Source organism: Carcharodon carcharias, chromosome 37, assembly GCF_017639515.1.
Source record: "Carcharodon carcharias isolate sCarCar2 chromosome 37, sCarCar2.pri, whole genome shotgun sequence".
NCBI classification, from domain to species: domain Eukaryota; kingdom Metazoa; phylum Chordata; class Chondrichthyes; order Lamniformes; family Lamnidae; genus Carcharodon; species Carcharodon carcharias.
Window position 1 is genome coordinate 8,000,341 of NC_054503.1, and position 23,702 is coordinate 8,024,042.

A 23,702-nucleotide genomic window follows, 5' to 3' on the forward strand; every position below is an offset into this window, starting at 1 on the left:
TACCCTCTCAGGCATATTGTCCAAATTAGCGGTTAACTTAAGATTTATCTGCTAATTAACCAATCATACGTCCCATTGGTTAAATGTGAAAGAGTCAAAGCCAGTGAGCACCAATAAGAAGCAGAGAAAATTGCAGGAAGCGGAGAAAATTATTTTCCCTCTCCCCCCAACCCTGCCAACAAAATGCTCCAACCCCAAACTGGCAACGAGCAGGAAGCAATCAAACGGGTCAAATCATTTTCTAAATTTAAAAGAATGAGAGGCGATCTTACTCAAACACACGAGATCCAGTCTTGACAGGGTGGATGTTGAGAGGATGTTTCCCCTTTTGAGGGTTGGGGGGGGGGGGGGGGGAGTCTGGAATTAAGGGGCACAGTTTAAAAAGGAGGGGTTTTTCCCGTTTAAGATGGAAATGAGGAGAAATTTCTTCTCTCAGGAGGTGGTCAGTCTGTGAAATTCTCTCCCCCTGAGAGCAGCGGAGGCTGGCTGGCTCACTCATTGATTATATTCAAGGCTCAGTTAGACAGATTTTTGATCAACAAGGGAGTCAAAGGTTACTGGGGGTAGGCGGAATGTGGAGTTGAGCCCACAATCAGATCAGCCACGATCTTATTGAATGGTGGAGCAGGCTCGAGGGGCCAAATGGCCTACTGCTCCTGCTCCTATTTCTTGTGAATTCAGTTTGAGTTACCATCTTAAATTTCTGACAATGCAGGCACCTGGGGAGGATTCATTTTACAGAGGAGAACGTTGACTATTTACCACAGGCTGGTAACAGTAAGGGGGCATAGGAAGCAAGTGCAATAACATCTAAATAAGTGGACATTCTGCACTGGAACCAAAGAGCTAAGAGGCAAGTTAAGAGTAATTTAAATGGTACACTTCCAGGGATTAGGACTCATTAGTGCAATGATCTGTCCCCTCAGGCAGTTGATAGAAGAAATCTTTATTAAAATACCTTCCAGGAGTTATAGCTCAGTAACCATTACAAATTCAAAAAAAAACTGTGCTCTGACAGGTCAGTTAAGACACTCATCAAAAAAGGTTGCATTACACGTAGTCAGATATAAAATATCGGAACACAGTACTATCAGTGCTTTACTTCAACTCACTGTGCCATAGAGCAGTAGGTCACAAGTGCTAGCCCATTATGTCATCTGTGGTCTCCGCCAAGAGAGAGTTCCTCATTTCAGCTGTGCCAATATAGGACTACAGATATAAAAACTACTTGGGGGGGGGGGGGAATGAGAATAAAATCTAAATATAAAACATTAGTAAATTAATCTATATTCATTCCTCTTACGTACCAGGTTGTAAAACAAGCTCCAGATGGGTCTCTGGGCGTTTTCTGCCACCAGAGCAAGTGAAGGCACAGATCGTGTACAGAACGGAAATGCCCCATGGCCAGTTCACCATCTGTACCAAGTTATTGGATCTCAGTCCAGGCAGCAGCTAGGAGGGCGGGGCGGGGAACATAAAGCAGCCAGTGTCCAATGCCTGATGGTCGTCCAGCAGCTCTCGTCCAAGCTCACGAGTGAAGCGCGATCACTTAGGCGAGGTGCCAGGGTGGGGCCCAGTTCCTGAGGAACTGTATAACCCCCCCACCCAGGCATCAGTTAATGCTTCTGGGGAGACACAGGGACAACTGGGTTGGTGTGGGGTGGTGATGAAATTAAATTCGCACTAATTTTGGAACAAAAAAAAAATCAACTGCTTACTCTTGACAGAGAGGGAGCTGGAGAGACTCAGGAACAAAAAGGTTGAGCAGACAATAACATTTAAAATAAATAGGGGGCGTTCTCTCCTCGATGTGAGCACTACCCTTTAAAGTCGACGCCTGGAAGAGTTGAGGCGAGTGCAAATGCTACTGTATGGAGGAAGAAAAAACAGTGCAAACTTCATACAGATTTGATCAGACTTCAACACAAGCCGCTCGTGTGGCCCCATAATAACTGAGAAAACAGTTGATTTAGAAAATATATCTATGCAGTATTTTAGGGCGCTCATCAAAAGTGTCATCACTTTTCAAAGTACCTGGCTCCATCCGTTAAATCCTTATTGTTTGGTTATATTGTATTCTACATGTAAGCGTTTGTCAAATATGCAACCTGATGTGAAGTGGCTCAGAGCTTTAAAAAGAATCACTAGGCTGGAATATCAAGACTGACGATAAGGCTCCTCTTCACCCACTGTGAGCACTGCTGGCTGAGTGTGTACGTATGTCAGCCGGAAGTGGGGGGGGCGGGGGGGGGGGGGCGGGGGGGGGGGGGGGGGGGGGGGGGGGGGGGGGGGTGGGGGGGGGGTGAGCCACCCAAAGTAGGCAGGCCCAAAAGGTACAGCCCTGGTCCGTGCGGAGTTAGCAGGTTTTAGGTGGGACAACGATACGGGGCATGTTGTCATTGCTTTCAACATTCCCCGGGCTTGTGGAGGGCAGGGAGTTGGGGGCTGGGGGAACAGGACGGGGCAGAACAAACACAGGACCCACAAGCTTCTGGCACCTTCTTCCAATCCAGTGGCCCCCAGCTACTAAAAATATTCCCGTGCATGAGAAATGCAGTAGGGCGTACAGGCAAAGGTGGCATCAGGTTTAGCTACAATTTTCTCCACAATCAAACAGTATCAATACCAAAATATACTAAGTTCAAATTTAAATAGCCCCTTAGCTGGTGTTTTCCTGGATAGCTGATCCTAACATAAGTCCTTAAAGTGTCAAATCTTGCAAGGTCAGTAGCTGTGGTGCAAATCTTACTGGAAGTTATCCCCACTTGCCTCCAATCCTTCCCCCAGTCTGGACTTTCATTTCCCTGTAACTTAGACACATGGTCTGGCAAGTTTAACAATATTTTGGTCCTGAGTATTTTTTAATCTCTTTAGATCAACTGCTCATCAAAACTCTCAGGTAAGTGGCTCAACAGATGTGAAGTTAACCGTTACTCTAAGTGAACTGAGGCCTTGTGTTGTTCTGCAGACTCACTACAGGTGGGTTGATGATCAATTTCCAGTGAGCTGTAGCACTCCACAGAGGACAATCACTCACCACAACGTGTGAAATTGGATACAGGCAGGCATGCGAAACCGTTCCAGCCAACCAGCCCATCCAATATTCACTTCCACTAACTTCAACAGAGCTGTATCATACTGTACAGCAGGACAAAAAAAGCAGTTCTGCCTGTGTCCAATTTCACCCTTCATAATTTTCACTTGTCAGTTCTCATACACAAAACAGCCAGTTCATTAGGGTACATGTGTGGCACCAAATCCCAGCACAGGTCACTGGCTTCAAGATCGAGACCGAGCCGGGGAGAAGCAGCTAACCCAAGCAGTCCAAGATGCCTGACAGACAGAAAATGGGCATGAGAGACAGAGCCTATGCAGCTACAACCCCCTCAGTGGAGGAACTTTAGCAACTGGTGGCCTCTATTCAGTAGCAACACAAAGATATTTTCGAAAAGGAATATCCGTGAGTTATTGGGTGCGCTCAGTGTGGTGCCTGGTCTTTTAGGCAGTCAGCTAAAAACCTGATAAAACAGCATGTGTGTTTGGCTAACTAGCTTTGAGTCGATCAGCAGTCCCTGTTTCCTCCAGAAGCTGATTCCTTTACAATAGTAATAAATAAAACAAGCTGCTCATCGAATTAAGAGGATTATGGAGTGTCCCAATGGAATGCCTCGAAAGTCTACGTCTGTGGAGTGGAGTAGAAGGTGTGATAATAGTTGGTGCCTTGCATGTGGTCTCTGGCAAAGAGTAAAGGTGCAGTGGTGCTCTGGGATACACCCTCATACCAGGATGGTTCGACGTTGCTCCTATCAGTGCCGTACCAGCCATTACGCTGGAGGCTGCTGGATAAACTGGAAGAAGGAAGAGAGGGTGATGTTAATGCTGTGTTAATTGCATTATCAAGGTTAAAGATACATAGGTGAAGGGCATTGACTGAGTAAGTACCTTGAGCAAATATAAAGAAAAACTTGTGCCCCACCAGGGGCTGTTTACACCACCCCCCTGCCCTTTTCAGTTAGTTTGATTTGTTGATCATTTGTTTCATTCGAAAGAGTCGATAAGGAAAAACTTTGCCCTTTTAAGGGGCGGTTCATTTCTGTTTATTTGAATTTCCTCAGAAGAGTATAAAGGAAGACTTCCACTCTGTGTCGTTCCACTCTGCGCGATGGGCTGCTGCTACACATCCTCCACTTCCTCACTTCCTCACCTGGACACTCCACACGCCCTGCCTTCCGGAAGAGACGGGGATCCCTGGTGGAAAGCTCTCTGTGAGCGAATCCTCCCTTTCTCCATTGGGGATTTGGCATGAAGGCTATTGCAAAGTGGGCAACCTCATATTTTCCCAAATTATACTCCATCTGCCAATTTGTTTCCCCCACTCATTTAACCCATCCATATCCCTTTGTGGACTCTTTACATTCTTCTCCCAACTTGCTCTCCTACCTTTCTTTGCATCATAGAAAATTTGGCTACAATACAGTCTGTTCCTTCAGTCATCATTAATATAGATTGTAAATAGTTGAGGTCCCAGCACTGATCACTGCGGCACCCCACAAGATACAGTTTGCCAACCTGACAAATGACCCATTTATCTGAACTCTGTTTTCTGTTAGTTAGCCAATCATCTGTCCATGTTAATATATCATCCCCAACACCATGGGCTCTTAGCTTGTGCAGCAACCTTTTATGTGGCATCTTTACTGTTGCTGGGTCAAAATCCTGGGAATCCCATCCTAACAGCACTGTGGTTGTACCCATACTACACGGACTACAACAGTTCAAGAAGGTGGCTCACCACCGCTTTCTCAAGGGCAATTAGTGTTGGGGCAATAAATGCTGGCCCAGCCAGCGATGCCCACATCCTGTGAAAGAATTAAAAAAAAAACACCTGATCAAACATCTTTTGGAAATCCAAATACACTACATCTACTGGTTCCCCTTTATCTACCCTGCTTGGCACATCCTCAAAGAGCTCTAATAAATTGGACAAACACGATTTCCCTTTCACAAAACCAAAAGGCAGGAATGAATGCAAAAGGGATTTTATACCTGCCGTGTTCATTCTGTGACCCCATTGTCCAAGGACAGTCATCGCCTTCAAACTGACGAGGGTTGTCAAAGAAATATGAACGGGAAGCAAAGCTCTGGCCGTTAATTATACCAGTTCCAGCCTGCAAGAAAGAGCAAAACACATCAGAGCCCACAACAGCCCACACCCAAGCATTTCATCACACAGTCCAAATTTCAATACTATTTGACTTTCATTTTAATACCCTAGGATTGCAGACGACTCTTTACCCTGAACACCCCCCATCAGATTTAAGGCAACCTCTCTTGCACCATTTCACTCAAATTATACTGTCTAATTGTGCTCGCTGCCTACCTCTCTGCTCCTGCCACTGGGAAAGGAGAAACTGTCCAGAGTGTGCTTCTAGGATCTAGTTCAGCTCAGGAGACAGCTAAGGTGGATCAGCTGCTTGCACACACATACCTACAGTTCCCAGGTCCACACCAGTGGCAAATAGGGCAGCGCTACAGATTACATTATCAGTAATTTTTAAATCCATCAAAATTAACAGGGGATTGGTTCATCTGTTCAAGCAGGTGGTAAAGGTTCCAATAAGAGCACCGAATTCATCTAGTGTGCCTGCAATTTTCAAGGACAAATTCACCAGAGTGAGGTTTTGGAAAATGCCACTCTCTTCTATAAACAATCCAATGTGATCTCACCAGTGCCCAACAAAGGCTCAGCATCATTGCTGCTGCCTTGCTCTCCATTTTCAGTTTCCATAAGCAATGTCTCACACAAAAGAAAAACGCACAGGGGTAACACTCTCACTTACAAGTCGGGAGACTGAGCTCAAATCCCACTCCAGGGGCTTTCAAACTGATAACCTAGACTGCTAAAGATCCCACGACACTACTGCAAGAAATCCCTGGCCTTCAGCAATCCTGTAAGATCACCTGCAACAGGTAACCCCAGTCACTCAACTATTTACTGTCGCCATACACCAAGTGGCTGTCGACATGTTTGGCTATTCATAAAAGCGACTGCACCACGAGCTGCTCGACGACGCGATGAGTGGCAAAGAGTGATCCACAGGTGACCAGGCCACCCAGGTGGGGACGCCAAATTCTGGATTCATTTAAGAAACCGTGATTTGGCGGGGGGGTGGTGGAGTGGAGGGGAAGCTGCATGTAAGAGGAAGGTAGTCAAGTAGGAAGGAGATAGGAATGGAGGGATGTGCTGATGGGGGCTAGGGTCAAGTAAGTGGGAGGAAGCTCGTGGAGCATAAACACTACCATGGACCTGTCGGGCCGAATGGCTCGTTTCTGTAAATACTAAGTAACTGCATGCTTTTTCTGGATAGGTGAGTGGGGGGGGGGGGGGTGGGTCGAACTCCCCATTTGTGCCGGTCTTGTGACCGGAGGACATCAAGTGGAAGGTCGCGAGCAACCAATCGCAGCTAATCCTCGAAGGCCTCTGGAGCACCGGGGGCGCAGGCCGCTGGTTTTCGCCACAGGTGGAGGAGAGGAAACGACAGCGCAACTTCCCACCCGCCTCACCAGGTCCTGAGCTGGTCTCCGAACACGGAAAAACAGCACCAGCAGGGCCGTCGGCAACAGCTCCCAGAAGAAAAGGATGCAGCCGAACACAAGGTAACCTTTGTCCCCAAGATTCGACATCAGATCAGCCTGCAGGAAACAAAAGCAAGGTGGGTGGGGGGGGGGGGGGAATAAAAAAAAATGTTTTATTTTTCAAGGAAAACACCTGCCCTCGCACACAGGAACATGTGTCGGCAAATTGGCAATGCGCCCGCAGGAGTGTGTGGACCTGTGCCAGAATGTGGTACTCCAACATTTTTGCACATGGTCTCATTCCGTTTCACCAGCATGCCTGGGACCTCTCAGCCACGCAGGGACAATGATCGTTTCCTCCCATCTCGAAGGGGATAACATGTCGGCGTTCTCCCCCAGGGTCACGCGGTTGTGGGTTCGAGCCCCACTCGAGGTAGAAGTGCGCTATCTGGGCTGGCGTTCCACTGCAATTCTCAGGGAGGCACTAACCAGGACAGATCCCCCCACCCAACATTAATCATCCACGACAGGGGCTCGGCATCTTGGAATCGAAGGCTTTATTTTCTCTTGGCATCCTAGCGCAGGGGAGTCAGCCATTCACTGCCTTAACCAGCTGGGTCACAAAGGTATAGTAAACAGCAAAACTATACACAGTAATGGAAACTTAAAACATTCTGATTCCGCAGTTACCTGGTCAGAGACATTGTACCAGCCGTAATCAAAACTGTCGTGTGAGTCTGGTGAACGCATTACAGCGACCAGGTTATAACAGGCTCTGCTGGCATACAGCAGGATTACCAATGCTCCCACGGCTGTGGTCTGATATACCGACGTTCCCTTAAATAAAAAACAGCGGAAAAGTCCGTTTGAAAAAAGAAAATGATTTCAGTCCCATTATTGAGAGAACACATATTAAGAACAGGAACAGGCCAATCCTTTTTGACACATCAGCCTCATTTATCCAGTGTCGTTCCAAAAACACATCGCTCTGGATCAAACGGCTTCAGTGCAACATATTCCAAGTGGTTCCATCCAAGTTTCCAATCTCTTTAACCTTTCCTCATAATGACAGAATTGGGAATTTAAATTATTCCCAGAAAATGATTTAAATTCCTTAAAACTGGAATTATCCCCAGAAGGCAGATGCTGGGCAAGATTAGTAAGATTGTGATGCCCTTGCTGCAGTTAAAGAAGGCAGCTTAGAGCTGGTTCTGAAGGCCAATATTGGAAGGGTCACCTCTGTAATGCTCCGAAATGAAGCAATCATCCTATAAGACCATAAGATCATAAGATCTAGGAGAAAAATTAGGCCATTCGGCCCATCGAGTCTGCTCCACTATTCAATTTTGGCTGATAAGTTTCTCAACCCCATTCTCCTGCCTTCTCCCCATAACCTTTGATCCTCCACTGCCAGGAGTGAAGAGCTTGAGTTCAGTTGAGCCAGAGTTGATACGAATTAGTCAGTTTTGAACTCATTGGCCATTTGTCTGTAAAGTACAGACATCACCCTACATCAAGGGATGACTTTGAACCCATCTACATACCCCTGTACCCTCCTCCTCTCCCACCCGAAGCTGCAGTCCCTTGATGGGGCATGACCCCATGGAGGCTGGTGTTATCTCACCTAACGTTGTCAGCTGTGGCTGTGTGGGTAGCACTCTCACCTCCATGTCAGAAGAGTGGTGGTTCAAATCCCACCCCAGACACTTGAGCTCATAGTCCAGGCCTACGTTCCCAGTGTCAGGACTTGGGAGTGCTGCTGTGTTGTGGAGGTGCCATCCTTTGGATGAGAAATTAAACTGAGGCCCCTTCTGCCTTCTCAGGCGGACATAACAGACTCCACAGCCTCTATTAGAAGAGGAAACGGGGATTCCTCCCCACTTTCCTGGCTAATATTTAATTCCTTGACCAACATAACTAAAACAGATAACCTGGTCATCATCACATTCCTGTTTATGGGAGTTTGCTGTGTGCAAATTGGCTGCTACCTCTCCCACACCAGAACAATGGCTGCACTTCAAAAACTACCTCAAGGGCTGTAAAGACCACGTCTGGAGTACCGTGTACAGTATTGGTCATCTTATTTAAGGAAGGACGTAAATGCAGAGGAAGCAGTTCAGAGTAAGTTTACCAGACTAATACCAGGAATGGGTGGGTTGTCATATGGGGAAAGGTTGGACTGGTTAGGCTTGTATCCACTGGAGTTTAGAAGAGTAAGAGGTGACATGATTGAAACATATAAGATATATGAGATCCTGAGGGGTTTCTGACAGGGTGGATGTGGAGAAGATGTTTCCTTTTTTGAAAGAATCTAGAACTAGGGGTCACTGTTTAAAAATAAGGGGTCCGCCCAGTTAAAATAGAGATGAGGCGAAAATTTTTCACTCAGAGGATCAATAGACTTTGGAACTCTCTCCCTGAAAATGTGGTGGAAGCCGAGTCTTTGAATATTTTTGAGGCAGAGGTGGATAGGTTCTTGGTAAGCAAGGGGCTGATAGGTTATTGGTCATAGGTAGGATGCAGATTTTAGGTTACTATCAGATCAGCCATAATCTTATTAAATGCCGGAGCAGGCTCGAGGGGCTGAATGGCCTACTCCTGCTCCTCATTCGTATGTTTGTATAAAATGTTTTGGGACATCCAGAGGTTGTTCAAGGTACTGCACAAATGCAAGTCTTCCTTTCGCCTGAACAATAAATGTAAACAAGAGTATCTGACTGCGCAGGTAACAGAGCCCCATCCAATCTCCACACAGTTTACAGTGGAGACACATAATTATCAGCTGCTTCAGAGATGCTGAGTCACAACATTTTTAAAATGACAAAGAACGAGCTTCATAATCCTTCCCTATCTTTACGCATTTCTTAAAAAGAAACAATACTGGTTTCAAATTACTGCACCGGAGTAGGCAAAGGGAGTTTGGGGGGGGGGGGGGGGGGGGGGGGGGGTCTTGATTGGTTCCAAACCCAGGCTTGGCCACTGACACAGAGTTCATGCCATCTCATCCATGCTAACGGACAAAGTGACACGGCCGAGAGTGCAGGCGCCACTTGTCCCCATTTAGCCAATATCTCTCTGCTCGCAAAAGACACAGACACCGCTTGAGCCGCACTCCTTGGCAGCTCGGCGCGTCTTGCATCGCTCGTCTGCCGACGGCATTACCTTGGATTCCAAGTAGATGCTGGTTGAAGGCGATGTTTTAGCAATGACATACAGGCAAGCCGCCAGTGAGATGGCGCAGACGACAAAAAGGGAGTCGTTGATGATCACCCGCACCAAGACAATGTTTTTGGTCTCCGCATGCTGAATCTTCACGAGCAAGGCACAGGTCAAATTCACCATCAGGAACAGTAGGCTCGCAACCAGGAAGACCAATCGGATAGGAAGCCTGAAATTACAAACATCGTTTTTTTCTTTATTTAAAAAAAAAAGGGGAAGCCAGAGAAGAAGAAAAATCCTTCTACGTGCTTCAATCTTCTACAGGTCACATTTAAAGAACATTGCTTTTAACTAACAACCCACCACAGATTAAACAAAAGTAAAACACTCGAGGACACAAAAACAGAAAATGCTGGAAAAACTCAGCAGGTCTGACAGTGTCTGGGGAGAGAGTTAACGTTTCGAGTCTGTGTGGCTCCTCTTCAGAAAGGCCTCCTCCTCAAGACGTTAACTGTTTCTCTCTCCACAGATGTTGTCAAGACCGGCTGGGGTTTTCCACCATTTTCCGTTTTTAGTTTCAGATTTCCAGCATCCATCGTATTTGGCTTTTTAAATACCGCGGATGCTAGAATCTGAAATAAGAGCAGAAAATGATGGAAACGCTCCGGACGACTGAGGGAACAGAGTTCATGTTTCAGGTCTGTGACCTCTCATCAGGGCCTGAAACCTTGGAACTCTATTTCTCTCTCCGCAGACGCTGTCAGAGCTGCTGAGTATTTTCAGCGTTTTCTGTTTTTAATTCCATCTCACATTAATCTTGTGAAACTTTGCAATAGGAAACACAGCTTTTTGTGGTGTTCAGTCAGAGAGAAACCGCTTCTCATCACTATCCAGTAACCCATACTAGATAATACGGTGCAGATGTTTTGTGGAGGATAACAGACGGCGATGGTGGTGCAAACTCGGGCTCTCTCCTGCGGCTTGTACTCCAGACCCAGGCACCGCTCGCTGCTGCCGCTTATCACAAGAAGGTAGCGGACCACCACGAGGATCCCAGAAACGTTGGATCCTTGGATAAGAATCCAAAGAATGTCGGAGCAGGCCTGGTAGGTGCACCAGCTTGTCGTGATGTCATGAAACTACAGACTGAAGTGGACGATAACGGGAAAATTGTTGACGCAGGATTTAAAACATTTGGTTGTGGATCTGCAATTGCTTCTCGCTCACTGGCTGTGGAATGGGTCAAAGGGAAAACTGTTGGAGCCTTGGCGATTAAGAACACAGACATTGCTAAGGAGCGATGTCTTCCTCCAGTCAAATTGCACTGCTCAATGCTGGCAGAAGTTGCAATGAAAGCTGCTCTGGCTGACTACAGAGTGAAACAACAGAAGAAATAAAAAGGATTCTAACTGCAAAGTGTCAACTTCACCATGCTTCCCCAGCGACCAAGGGTGCAACTATTACAGTGACCCAATTGTGTAGTGGAATTTCAATAAGCTAAGGGAGAAATCTGTTTAGATAAATACTGCATTGAAAGAAAGACAGTAGCAAGCTGTAAGTTTATTAAATGGACTCAATGTGTAATTCAATTTATTGCCTTGTTCTTGTGGATTATAGAAAATTATTTTCGGGAAGGTGATCAGTTTCTTGAATTTGCATGAGAAGATGTTGGTTTAGCTGCAAAATGGCCTTGATTGTATATTTGTTCCCCAGAAATATATCTATTATAAACATATAAGTAACTAAAAAAAAAATAAACAGGCTCAGCAGCAATGCACCCCTCCCTCAGGCCAGGATTGTCACATGAGGGGGACATGTTAATAATATTTTTATTTCACTGTTTTTTAACTTTTGTACACTGTCAGTAATCTCCCTGAGACAGCGCTTTGTCTCAGGGAGCAGTGCGCGCCTGCGCAAAAGAGCACACTTTGACAGCTGGGGAATCCCCCCTCCCCTTGCACAGGAAGCACATAGCTTTAATTGGCCCGCCCACTCAAAATGGCGGTGGGCCCCGTTTCGGTGGTGGGGGTCGGCTGTTCACCTGCTGCCGAGCCGGTGGGGCCCGCACGCCCACCAAGAGCAAAATTCTCTCCTCAGTACCTGAACTCAGATTATATGGGACACCTGACCTCTCCCACAAGAGATGGCAGCAAGAGTAGACCATATGGCCCTTCCAGCCTGCTCCACCATTCAGTGCAATCTTGGCTGATCTTGGAGTTTAACTCCAATTTCCCACCCGCTCCCCATATCCTTTAATTCCCCCAAAACACCACAAATCTGTCTATCCCAGCCTTACATGGATTCAACAATGGAGCATCCACAGTTCTGAGGTACAGAATTCCAAAAATTCACAACCCAGTGAGTGAGGTAATGTCTCCTCATCCCAGTCCTGTGATCGGGCCCTGATCGTGAGACTATGGCCCCTATGTTTTAGATTCCCCAACCAGCGGAAAAAATCTTTCAGCATCTACCCTGTCAAGCTCCCTCAGAATCTTGTATGTTTCAATGAGATCGCCTCTCATTCTTCTACACTCCAGAGAATTTCGACCCAATTTACTCAACCTCGCATCATAGGACAACCCACAGAGCAGAAACGGGACCGGACCAGCCATATAAATACTGTGGCTACACGAGCAGATCGGAGGCTGGGAAAACTGCAGCAAGTAACTCACCTGCTGACTCCATCATCTACAAGGCACAAGTCAGGAATGACTTGCCTGGATGAGTGCAGCTCCCACAACACTCAAGAAGCTCGACACCATCCAGGACAAAGCAGTCCGCTTGACTGGCACCTCATCCACCACCTTAAACATTCACACCCTCCACCGCTGACGCACAGTAGCAGCAGTGTGTGTACCATCTACAAGATGCACTGCAGCAGCTCACCAAGGCTCCTTCGACAGCACCTTCCAAACCCCCGACCACTGCTATTTAGAAGGACAAGGGCAGCAGACACATGGGAACACCACCACCTAGAAGCTCCCCTCCAAGCCACTCAACATCTTGACTTGGAACCATATTGGCCGTTCCTTCACTGTCGCTGGGTCAAAATGCTGGAACTCCCTCCTTAACAGCACTGTGGGTGTACCTACACCACTTGGAATGCAGAGGTTTAAGGAGGCGGCTCACCCCCACTTTCTCAAGGGCAATTAGAGATGGGCAATAAATGCTGGGCCCAGCCAGCGACGCCCAAATCCCATGAGTGAATCAAAAAACCCCATCCCATCCTGGGGAACCAATCTAGTGAACCTTCGCTGCACTGCATCCAGTGCAAGCACATCCTTCTTTAAATATGGAGACCTAAGCTGCACACAGTATCCCAGATGGAGGTATCGCCAAACTCCCAAACCCGATTTTGTCCTCAAGGACAGGGTTAGGCACTTTCAGAGAAGAGAAAGCGACGGAAATGAAGGGGAGGGAGGTGAAAAAGATGAAAAGTCCTTCAGCAAAAAAACCACCGAATTGAGCACAATTACTGAGCTTGTACCCCGGGAGGAGGGGAACAGAGCGAGGACCTTACACAGATAACACCCAGCAGCTTGGATTTAATTTTTAATCAAACCGACATTGGTACGAAATGATTATTAGAAGAGCATGGGCTGAAGTGATTAAATCATCACAGGACCCAGAAGACAACAAATCACTTTTATGCTTTATTCTCTGGCAGTTTAATGAGACCCTTCTGAACCCCTGCGTGAGATTACAATGCAAACAATCGCACCCACCTGCCACTACTCTGTATCTAAAGCAATCAGTTCCCACCATTTCACACACTGGGCTTTCATCGCCCGCCCGGTTTAAAGAGCCCATTACCAGACAAACAAACATCTCGCTCGACAATTCCTGCAGAGAGAGAGACAGAGAGAGAAAAAAAATCGCTTTTGCTGCAGGGACCCTGTCAACTGAGAGCGTCCCAGGGGATGGGGAATAAGGAATGTTTACAGAACGGCAAACAAAAAAAAAAACTGAAAGCTGTTAAAACACAGGGATGAAAATGTTTGAAGGCACACCGGAAGCAGGAGGCAGAGTAAAAGGAGATTCCTTTTCAGAATGAAACAGAGTGAATAAAAATAAAAACACCCTGCGTTTAAATGATACTTTAAAAATTACCCTGGGTAAGGTGGGTCAGGGGAAGGAGCTGAACTGATAGTTTGTGCCTGCTGGAAATAAAATGGCTAGAGAGGAAAAGATCTCGTGAGCTAAGGGATGGAGTGAGGGGTCCACATTTTATACTCTTTCCCCTCCGAGGCCAGTGGCCAAAATCCAGCCCGACCAACTGGATTGAAAAGCTGCCTCCCTCTGCCCGCTGCACAAGAGCCAGGTGAAATAAGTTCCAGCCAAACCTCAATCCAGATCTTTGTGAGGGCAGGACAGCTCTGGGCAGACCATAAATCATTACAGAATTGGCAAATCTCACTCTGACAGCTTGCGTGGGAGCTGCAAATGTCAGGTTGGTCCTGAAGGGGTCAAGATTGGCACACAGGCACAACGCGCAAGGTATCATGGCACGTATTCTGCTTTATGCATCCAAAAAGGAAAAAAAAAGCCACAAACGAACCTGGGCATGGCATCAGCATAAAAACTCACAGAACATCCTCAGGGTGAGTTCAGTGGTTGCTAGATGCCCGAGCAGGGTGGGCAGCATGGCGATGACATGACAGAAAAATACCAGTGCTCGTCGCACGGCAACCAGTCATATTCCTAAAACCTTCTTCAGGGTTACAAAACATTAACATTGGCTCACAATAGAAAACACACCCCTAATTCAGCTCCAGATGGTCAATCTCTCACAAGGGACCAGGAGGTAGCAGTTATTTTATTCTGCATCTAATCACGCAGCTGATTATACTGTTTGATTATAGTTCTGGGACTCAATAGAGATGGATGACAAATCGCAGCTAAAGACAGAAGCTCTTGTTCTCAGGCAGTCCTTCAGGGTGGAGGGTGACTTGCTTCCTCTCCGGTTCGATGGGTTCTGAGGTGGCTGGTGAGTCCAAAGTCTGACCCATGGACTCTGCTACATGCGGGGCAAGTGGTGCTTGGGGGTTTGGGGAAACGGGTTGTTGGGAGGTTTGCGCAGTCCCTCCAATGCCTCCATTTGGCCTCTGCGTGTTCCTAATGGAGTCTCTTGATGTGTTCGGTGTCTTCCCGGATGTGCCTTTTCCATTTTGGTCGGTCACAAGCCAGGGACTCCTGTGAGTCGGTGGGGGTGTTTGACCGCTTCAGGGAAGCTTTGAGGACATCCCTAAATCGTTTCCGCTGACCTCGTGGGATACTCCTACGAGGTACAGCAGCTGCTTCAGGAGCCTGATCTCAGGCATACGGACGACATGTCCTGCCCAGCGGAGCTGCTTTGAAGTGATTAATGCCTCAAAGCTTTCAGTGCAGGAACTCTCTGCTGTGCAAGAGCGAGAATACAAACAGGGGATCAGATTCCTCATCTACCTCAATTTTTCTCATCACCGGGCATCCTCCACTCATCCAAGTGGCAGTTCTGTGTGGGAACCCAACAAGCTGTTCAACTGGGGAGGCATCGCAGACCACCACTGGCCCCAGCCAAAACCTAGGGGTCAAAAGCAAACTGTGCTACTCAGTTAACTGCAAAGAGATACAAGGTTGACTCCTGCTAACTTCCTCATCAAAATGCCTTCAAAGGGGATACAAAGGCAGGGAAGGAGGTAATGCACAAAGCTCAAAGTCAGGGTGCAAACATTAGAAACAACATGGAGTCGATCTAAGCGAAATGGCTGACACATTGGTCACACAGCCACAACACTTCTCAGTGCTGCCAACAGTCCACGCCAGGGCCACAAAGTTTACTACATAATACAGGCTTGGCTGAGGTAATGGAAACACTGCTCTGCGGTGACGCATTTTCCACTGGCCTTCCTGTAAGCTCTTGGAGCTTCACTTGCCCTTTCAACATCTCGACAATAAACAGCCACTTTCTCATAAAACTGCAGCTGCGGGAAAAAAAAATTACATCAGAATTCATCTGGGGCAAGAAAGGATGTTAAACCAAAGCCTGCAGGAGAAGGGAAAGGCCACAATAAAAACCACAGCTTTGAAGAAGTGGCGTAGTGCTGTCAACCTGAACAGAACACAGGAAGCACAAAGTGAGGTCTCATTAGAGTCAGAAAAGTATTTTTTTTATTATTCGTTCATGGGGCGTGGGTGTCATTGGTTAGGTCAGCATTTATTGCCCATCCCTAATTGCCGTAGTTCAAAGGGCAGTTAAGAGTCAACCACATTTGCTGTGGAGTCTGGAGTCACATGTAGGCCCAGACCGGGTAAGGACAGCAGATTTCCTTCCCTAAAGGGGGCATCAGTGAACCAGATGGGCTTTTACAACAATCAATGATGGTTTCGTGGTCACCATAGGGCTTTTAATTCCAGATTTTTCATTGAATTCAAATTTCACCGTCTGCTGTGGTGGGATTCGAACCTGGGTCCCCAGAGCACATTACCCTGGGTCTTCCAGTGACAAAACCACTATGTCACCAAAAATATTACTGTAGCTGTACAGGGCCCTGGTGAGGCCACATCTGAAATTGTTTTGAAAAAGGATATAAATGCATTAGAAGCAGGTCAGAGAAGGTTCACTCACTCATTCCTGGGAAGAGGGGCTTATCTTATGAGGAAAGGTTGAGCAGGTTGGGCCTATACCTATTGGAGTTTAGAAGAATGAGAGGTGATCTTATTGAAACTTATTAAGACCCTGAGGGGTTTTGATCAGGTGCATGCTGAGAGGCTGTTTCCTCTCGTGGGGGAATCTAGAACTAGGAGGCACAGTTTAAGAATAAGAGGTCCACTATTTTAGACGGAGATGAGGAGGAATTTCTTCTCTCAAAGGGTCATTAGTCTGTGGAATTCTCTTCTCCAGGGAGCAGTGGGCCATTGAACATATTCAAGGCTGACTTAGACAGATTTTTGAAAGACAAGGGAGTCAAGGGATATGGGCAGAACAGGCTTGAAGGGCTGAATGGCCTACTCTTGTTCCTAAGTCCTATGCTCCTGTGCACCAGAGTGGTGCAGTGGGTCACTTCTGGAATCTGGGTTTGAATTTAACCCAGATTGATGGTTTGAAAGTTTCCTCTCTCTCTGCAAAGGCCTTCCCATGAAATGAACGGCCTCATATACAAGGTTGACAGGAATCGTGTCCAGATCCAATCCATTTCCTGGGCTTCTGTTCCTGCTGTACCCTTTACCCTCTCCTTCAATTTCCTGTCCAGCATCTTCCATATTTGTCAGAGCATTTTCCACTTACAGCATGAGGCAACACATTTCCACTCCTTCACACACTTTCACGAGTGCCCAGCCCCTTCACAGTAATCGCTCCTCTACTGCCCCTCCTTCAAGTAGCCCACACCCTCTACCACCAACAGGCAGTAGCAGCAGTGTGTCTCATCTACAAGATGCACTGCAACAACTCACCAAGGCCCCTTAGACAGCACCTTCCAAATCTGCAACCTCTACCATCTACGAGGACAAGGGCAGCAGGAACACCACCACCTACAAGTTCCCCTCCAAGCCACTCGCCATCCTGACTTGGAAATATGTCAGCCACTCCTTCCTGTTGCTGGGTCAAAATCCTGGCACTCCCTCCCTGCGGGTGTACCTACATCACATGGGCTGCAGCAGTTCAAAGTGGCAGATCACCACCCCCTTCTCAAGGGGCAATGAGCGTGGGCAACAAATGCTGGTCTTGGCAGCGACACTCACATCCCATGAAAGAATTAAAAATAAGGGAGGTGATATGTGCCCATTTACCTCCTTCACACCATTATTCGATGTTCCAACATACTCTTTCCATGACAGAGGAAACAGCATGTTCTTTCTCCAATCTAATATGCTATATTTGCAATGAATGGTACAGTCTCCCTTGCACTGGGGAGACCAAACATGGATTAGATAACTCGGTCATGAACATCTAAGTTCTGTCTGCTAGCATGAGCCCAATCATCCTGTGCTTCTCCACCTTAAGCACTCTCCTGTTTTCAACCCCGACAGTGTCAGCAGTGTGTACCATCCACAAGATGCACTGCAACTCACCAAGGTTCCTTCGACAGCACCAGCCAAATCCATGACACTACTACCTAACAAGGGCAGCAGGCACATGGGTACATCATGGCCTGCAAGTTCCCCTCCAAGCCACACACCATCCTTCACCTGTCTTTGATCACCAAAACTGTTCCAATAAAGCTTGACCGAGCTTCAGAAATAGAGCCTCCTCTTTTGGCTGATCACACTGATCAAAGCATTCATTTATTTGCAGCTTTCCTGCCCTTATATCTTCCCTGAGATTGCCTGTTACAGTCACTTTTCTGTGCAGGAGATTCCATACCTCAAGTGAACTGTTTGGCTACTAGTTAACCAATTAGCAAAAGAAGCTTTGGCACGGGTGGGGTGAGTTGCACACCTCCATGTTCACAATGGGTCAAAGCCACAACTCCACCTTCCGAATTACAAAACATTGTGCTCTGTGACTTCAGCACGAGGGCCCCGCAAAACAGAAAACACCCCTGCGTCGGCACAAAATGGTCAATCTCCCACAGGAGGCCTAGGCGGGAGGTGCTTTACCCTGCATCTAACCATGCAACTGATAGGCACTGCAGGGCATCAGTGCCATTAGGACACTGCGCGCCCACATATTGTTAAGCAGCTTGCATCAGTGGTGTTGCCCTTTTGTTGTGGTTTCTGCTCTGATGGTGTGGGGCACAGGCCACAGTTCCACTCTCTTGATACAGATTTCAATTAGACCCATGCTGTACCCATGCCAGGAGGTGCTGAAGTGGGAATGGTACTGATCCCCAGCAACACATTTTTTTTGCTTTTTATAAATTCTCTAAATTTGACATGTGCTCTTTACTCTTGAGTTTGTTACAGCAGAAGGGTCACTTACAGTTTTTTGGCCATCTCAGGGAAATACTTTGCTTTCGTCTTAAAAACCACCTGGAATGTAAAAAGCATTTGGTTACTCATGGTGTGTGTTATATGGCAGAATTCACACATGAAACATACTGCTTAAGCCTCACACAGGAACAATCTGGAGCATTGGAAAAAGGCGTAACCTCTCCCACACTGGAACCCAGGACTCTACAAAACCACCGTCTTCAACAGAAATGCAGAATGCTTATCCTCACATTTAAGAAACAAAATGGAGAAACCAGAGGATTTGAGTACAGGAGTAAAGATATCTTACTGCAATTGTAAATCGCCTTGGTGAGACCACACCTGGAGTACTGTGAACAGTTCTGGCCTCCTTACCCAAGGAAAGATATACTTGCCAAAGAGGGGGTGCAGCAAAGGTTCACCAAACTAATTCCTGGGATGGAGGGATTGTCCAATGAGGAACGATTAAATAGACTGGGCATTTATTCTCTGGAGTTTAGAAGAATGAGAGGTGATCTCATTCAAACATACAAAATTCTTACAAGGCTTGATAGGGTAGATGCAGTATGTGTGGGTCTGGAACCAGAGGACACAGTCTCAGGATAAGGGGCAGGTCATTTAGGGCTGAGATGAGGAGGAATTTCTTCACTCTGAGGGTGGCGAATCTTTGGAATTCCCTACCCCAGAGGGCTCTGGAGGGTCAGTCGTTGAGTGCATTCAAGACTGAGATAGATTTCTACATATTAAAAACATCAAGGGGTTTGGACATAGTGCAGGGAAATGGTGTTGAAGCAGGAGATCAGCCAGGATCTCACTGATTGGTGGAGCGGGCTCGAGGGGCTGAATGGCCTCCTTCTGTTCCTGTTTCTTACGCAACAAATATCCCAATTCTACTATTGTAGCACTTCTTATATTTACGGAATATTCCTGGCTGGAACTAAATGCTTCAAAACCATTGTACAGGGAAAAATAAGTTTGTGTTCAGTGGTTTTCCCTGTGACTTCAGTGCTCTGCAGTTTCCAATACAATGTTGACAGCTGGAATTCATAAACATCAAATAGTGCAGCATGAGTTATATTATGGACAAGGTATTTCATAATATTACACTGGTGCCTTGATGACAGGATAGCATTATTCCAATATTACTATGAACCGAATGCTTTTAAAAATAAAGTAAACCATATGTGCAAAATAGGAAGATCTCAGGTTGCAAAAGCAAAATACTGTGGATGCTGGCAATCTGAAATATAGAACAAAAAATGCTGCAAATGCTCAGCAGGTCTGGCAGCGTCTGCGGAGAGAGGAACAGAGTTAACGTTTCAGGTTGACGATCCTTCATCAGAACCCAGGCTGCATTTGGTTTTTATGTTGAGTAAGCTGATGGTGGGGTGGGGCCACTACACTGATCTCAGATCTGCTGGGTTAGAGAGTGAAAGCAAGAAGGGACAGCCATCCCGTTCCTATCCCTCTTCAGGAACCCATGCTGGAGTGCTCACATTTAGAAGTTGCAGGTGCTGGAAGATCGCTTACAAAACTGGGGGGGTGAAGTGCCCGGGGACGCGAGGCATCCTTGGAACTGTACCCCAGCAGAAGCACCAAGAAAAATAAATCAGTTTTAACCAAAGCAATTGATTACCCTGCCTGCTCTCCGCAGACACTTGAGAAGGGAGTTAAGACAACATGTGATTTACAGCATCACAGCTCAGATCTCGAAACAGTACAACAACCCACTTAGTAACAAGTAGACCAGAGGACTTTCCAAACAGCAACATCCAACCACACAAGAAATAAGATAAGGCAAACTCTGATTCATCCCCACTCACAAGAGCAATTCTAGCAGTAAACACTGCAAAAGGAGGTTTCTGCATTCAACTTGCTAGACAGCTGCTAGGCAGACAGGCACTTTATTTTAAGGTAAGCTGTTTGTTAGTTTCCAGCTCTCCTCCTGAGCACGGTGATTACTTTTTGGGGTACAATTCCACATGCACTGCTTACCTTCACTCCCCACCTGGCCCAATGGCTCTTCTTAATGGGTGTGCCTACACATCAGCTATTCAACTACAAGAGGACACCACAACAGAGGCTCGGTCCAATGCTGACCCACGGCAGTGATTAGAAGCAGAAACCCTGACTGTGCGACTGGGAATAAAGCCTAGGTTGGTATCTGCTGATCTGAATGAACTATTTCCCCTATACAAGCAGTAAGCCAATTTCTCTCCTGTCAGTTCTACGCCGGCCTCGGAAGCCTTTGTCCTAACATTCAGCCATCAAATCCTCAAATAGTCACGTTATCAAATCCTCATAACATGCACAGAGATGAAAAAAATAGGCAGGAAGCCAGTGAGTCGCCTGACTTCAATAAAGTGCAAGTTATTTTCCCCGGTGAGGGGAAACCAAATGTTAAGCCAGAACTCTGCATTAGCTTACCTCGCTTACAAAAAATACTGCACCGGATTCGGCAGATTGTTGCTGGCTACCCACTGTGGGTCACAGTCACACTGAACAGACATTTTGCAGTTTCAACCTTTGAACAGGAGGTATCCTGAACCATGATTCTGGAGCCTGAGGCATTGTTGATGGGGAATTTACAGGGAGAGCTCTGGTCAATATTTAGCCCTCAACCAACATCAATAAGCCAAATTATCCAACCACACAACTGTGTTTGTGGGAGCTGGCTGTGCACATTCTGGCTGCCGTGTTTCCTACATTACAACAGTGGCTACACTTAAAGGGCTTCATTGGCTGTGAAGCACTTCGTGGTTTCCAGGTGTCATGAAAATCACTGCAGAAATGCATGTCTTTCTTTGTGCAGATAAAGGAAAGGGGAAAGCGGATGATAAACTAGTGGTACAGCTGAGAATTGGGTGGGGTGGAGGGGTAAACCACACCAGGGCATCTCCAGCAACTTAATCATTCCAACAGGGGCTAAAATGCCCCTTGTATTCCTGGTTCTTTTAATGTGCAAACGTTTTTAAAAAGGAAACATGCATGTGTACATATATCACATATCTGAAAAATATCAAAATGCTTCACACCAATGATTTCTGGAGCTCTGTCACGACTGAGAGCGAATTTGGTGTTAGCAAGATTCCACAAAAGCATAAATGGATTGATGACATGACTTTTTTAAAATGGTGGTCCAATACAAAGGGTGAATGTGTTATGGGAGCTTTAAAAGCCGTTTGAACAAAGCCTTGAATTCACATTCATCCATAAGATGGCACCTCCAATAAGGCGGCACTGCCTCAACACTGAGCTGAAATGATCAGGAGCGAGGCTTAAATCCACAACCTTCGGATGAGGCAGGAGGGCTCCCAGTTCAGCCAAGGTAAAAAGAGATGATTTGAGGACTCTCTGAAATAAAGGTCCCAGCTCAAAAACAAAAAAAGAAAAGCACACACGCGACATCAGTCTTTTTGGTCAATATTGGCATGCACAGCCTGAGGGAGACCGCAGTTATAATCACTACAATCAGTTATCTGCGCGGGTCAGAGGAATGAAAAATCAGTGCTCCCGGCTGCAAGCTGTGAGAGAGAGTTTCTCGCACTCACCTGAGCAAAGTACATGTTCATGAGACTGAGGGTGAAGAACTGCAGACAGACCGGGAAGCAGTAGAGCAACCAGAAAGAAAAGGGGTCGAGGGTGTTGGCTTTGATTGTGTCTCGGAAGTAAAACGAGAAGAGTGTAGTCCTCAGGCCAGCCCACAGGAGACATAAGAAGAGAAAGACTGTCTGGTAGCTGAATTTCTTGTGCCTGTAATGCAGTACCAGCCAAAGCTGGATGTAGATGAGGAGGAAGAGGAGTCCGTAAAGTGCGGTGTAGACGATCGTCAGTCCCAGAGTCACAGAGGGCGGAACAGCAGGCTGCAGGGGCTCCGGGCTCACAGTGCTCAACCGAACATCCATAACTTGAACACCTTCCATCTTCAGGTCTGGTGCCCAAGACGACACCAGGCACTGAACTGATCTTAGAACAGTCCACTAAAAAGAGAGAGAGAAATTTAATCGAGTTTAACCTTTAATTGTATTTACTAATCAGTCAGCTAGTAGATAACAGCCAGCCACCTCCAATGAAAAACACATACGCATGTAGAGTACAGCATCCCAACGCTAACCAAGATTGCCAGGGGAATTTCAAAATTGGCAATTGCTGGAGTGGGAGGGGGAGGGGGAAATTCAGAAGTCTGAGTTCCGTTTCAACAACAGATCCAGACAAAACCGAAAGGGCAAGGGGACAGAAAAAACACAGTAAGGGTTCTTGCCCTCAATCGCCGTGCAGTAATTCACTGTTTGGGGATATTTAGCGAGGACAGCACAGGGTTCAGCTGCAATGCTCTCCACTCCTCATTAGGAGTCAAACTGGAAGAATATTGACTTTGCCGAGGTACTGACCACTAACCAACGCCAGTGGAAAGGTGTCTCAGTGTGACCTGGCACCTCCCAGAGAGCAAGCGAGTGGCAATCCACACAATGGAGCCAAGCCCCCTCACCTCCCCCGCCCCAGCCTTTAACTCTTTCATGGGTAACTCATAACTTCAAAAAGTGACATTGCTGAGGACACCCAGCTGTCACTGAGCAATTTTAACTCCCTGAAAAGAAAAGCTAATTTGGCCAACGTGGATCTTCAGCACGAGGCTGAGCCTGGAGAAGGTATTGTCAGCTATAAAGCCCAGTACACGTCAAGAGTGCCAGGTGTAACCTGCAAAAAGATCTCTGGCTGTTTGGCCAGAATCATGCATATTCACTCCCTCTACCCAACACTGCACCCCCCCCCCCCCCCCCAAACCTGTCACCTCACCACACTTTCTCCCCTTAAATAGCAGCCCTCTGCTGGACACACAACATTTTCCCCCCACTTTGGCCACCTGGTTTAGGACCCAGGCTGGGCACCAGCCCAAGGCTGAGTAAAAATCTATTTGGAAAGCAGACACCAGTGCCATATTTTCCAACAGCCTGTGGCAGCTGTCCTGCAGCCTCAGGAGTGAGACTGCTGACTGAGGCGGAAAGGGGACAGTTTTTGTGCCGCAGCCAATGCTGACTCGGAAATGGGTCGAGACTGTTGAGAGCTAATCAACA

General features: G+C 46.9%; 2 protein-coding genes across 6 annotated transcripts in view; one reads left to right on the plus strand and one right to left on the minus strand.

The window, feature by feature from the left end:
- Window positions 1-950: 950 nt before the first annotated feature.
- LOC121272983 (integral membrane protein GPR137-like) overlaps window positions 951-23,702 on the minus strand; it is a 29,172-nt gene continuing 6,420 nt past the window's right edge. For all 5 annotated transcript variants that reach the window (XM_041179905.1, XM_041179904.1, XM_041179903.1 and 2 more), the window contains exons 3-9: window positions 22,179-22,607; window positions 18,638-18,687; window positions 9,739-9,964; window positions 7,267-7,413; window positions 6,565-6,693; window positions 5,047-5,168; window positions 951-3,848 (exon numbers count right to left, since the gene is read on the minus strand). In XM_041179905.1, the coding sequence (XP_041035839.1) occupies window positions 3,677-3,848; window positions 5,047-5,168; window positions 6,565-6,693; window positions 7,267-7,413; window positions 9,739-9,964; window positions 18,638-18,687; window positions 22,179-22,550 (1,218 nt within the window). In that variant the 5' untranslated portion in view covers window positions 22,551-22,607 and the 3' untranslated portion in view covers window positions 951-3,676. The remainder of the gene's footprint in view (window positions 3,849-5,046; window positions 5,169-6,564; window positions 6,694-7,266; window positions 7,414-9,738; window positions 9,965-18,637; window positions 18,688-22,178; window positions 22,608-23,702) is intronic.
- On the plus strand, window positions 10,386-11,324 carry LOC121272950 (iron-sulfur cluster assembly enzyme ISCU, mitochondrial-like). The gene is made up of 2 exons (XM_041179850.1): window positions 10,386-10,433; window positions 10,728-11,324. The coding sequence occupies exons 1-2, from the start codon at window positions 10,386-10,388 to the stop codon at window positions 11,130-11,132; spliced, it is 453 nt and encodes a 150-aa protein (XP_041035784.1). The 3' UTR covers window positions 11,133-11,324.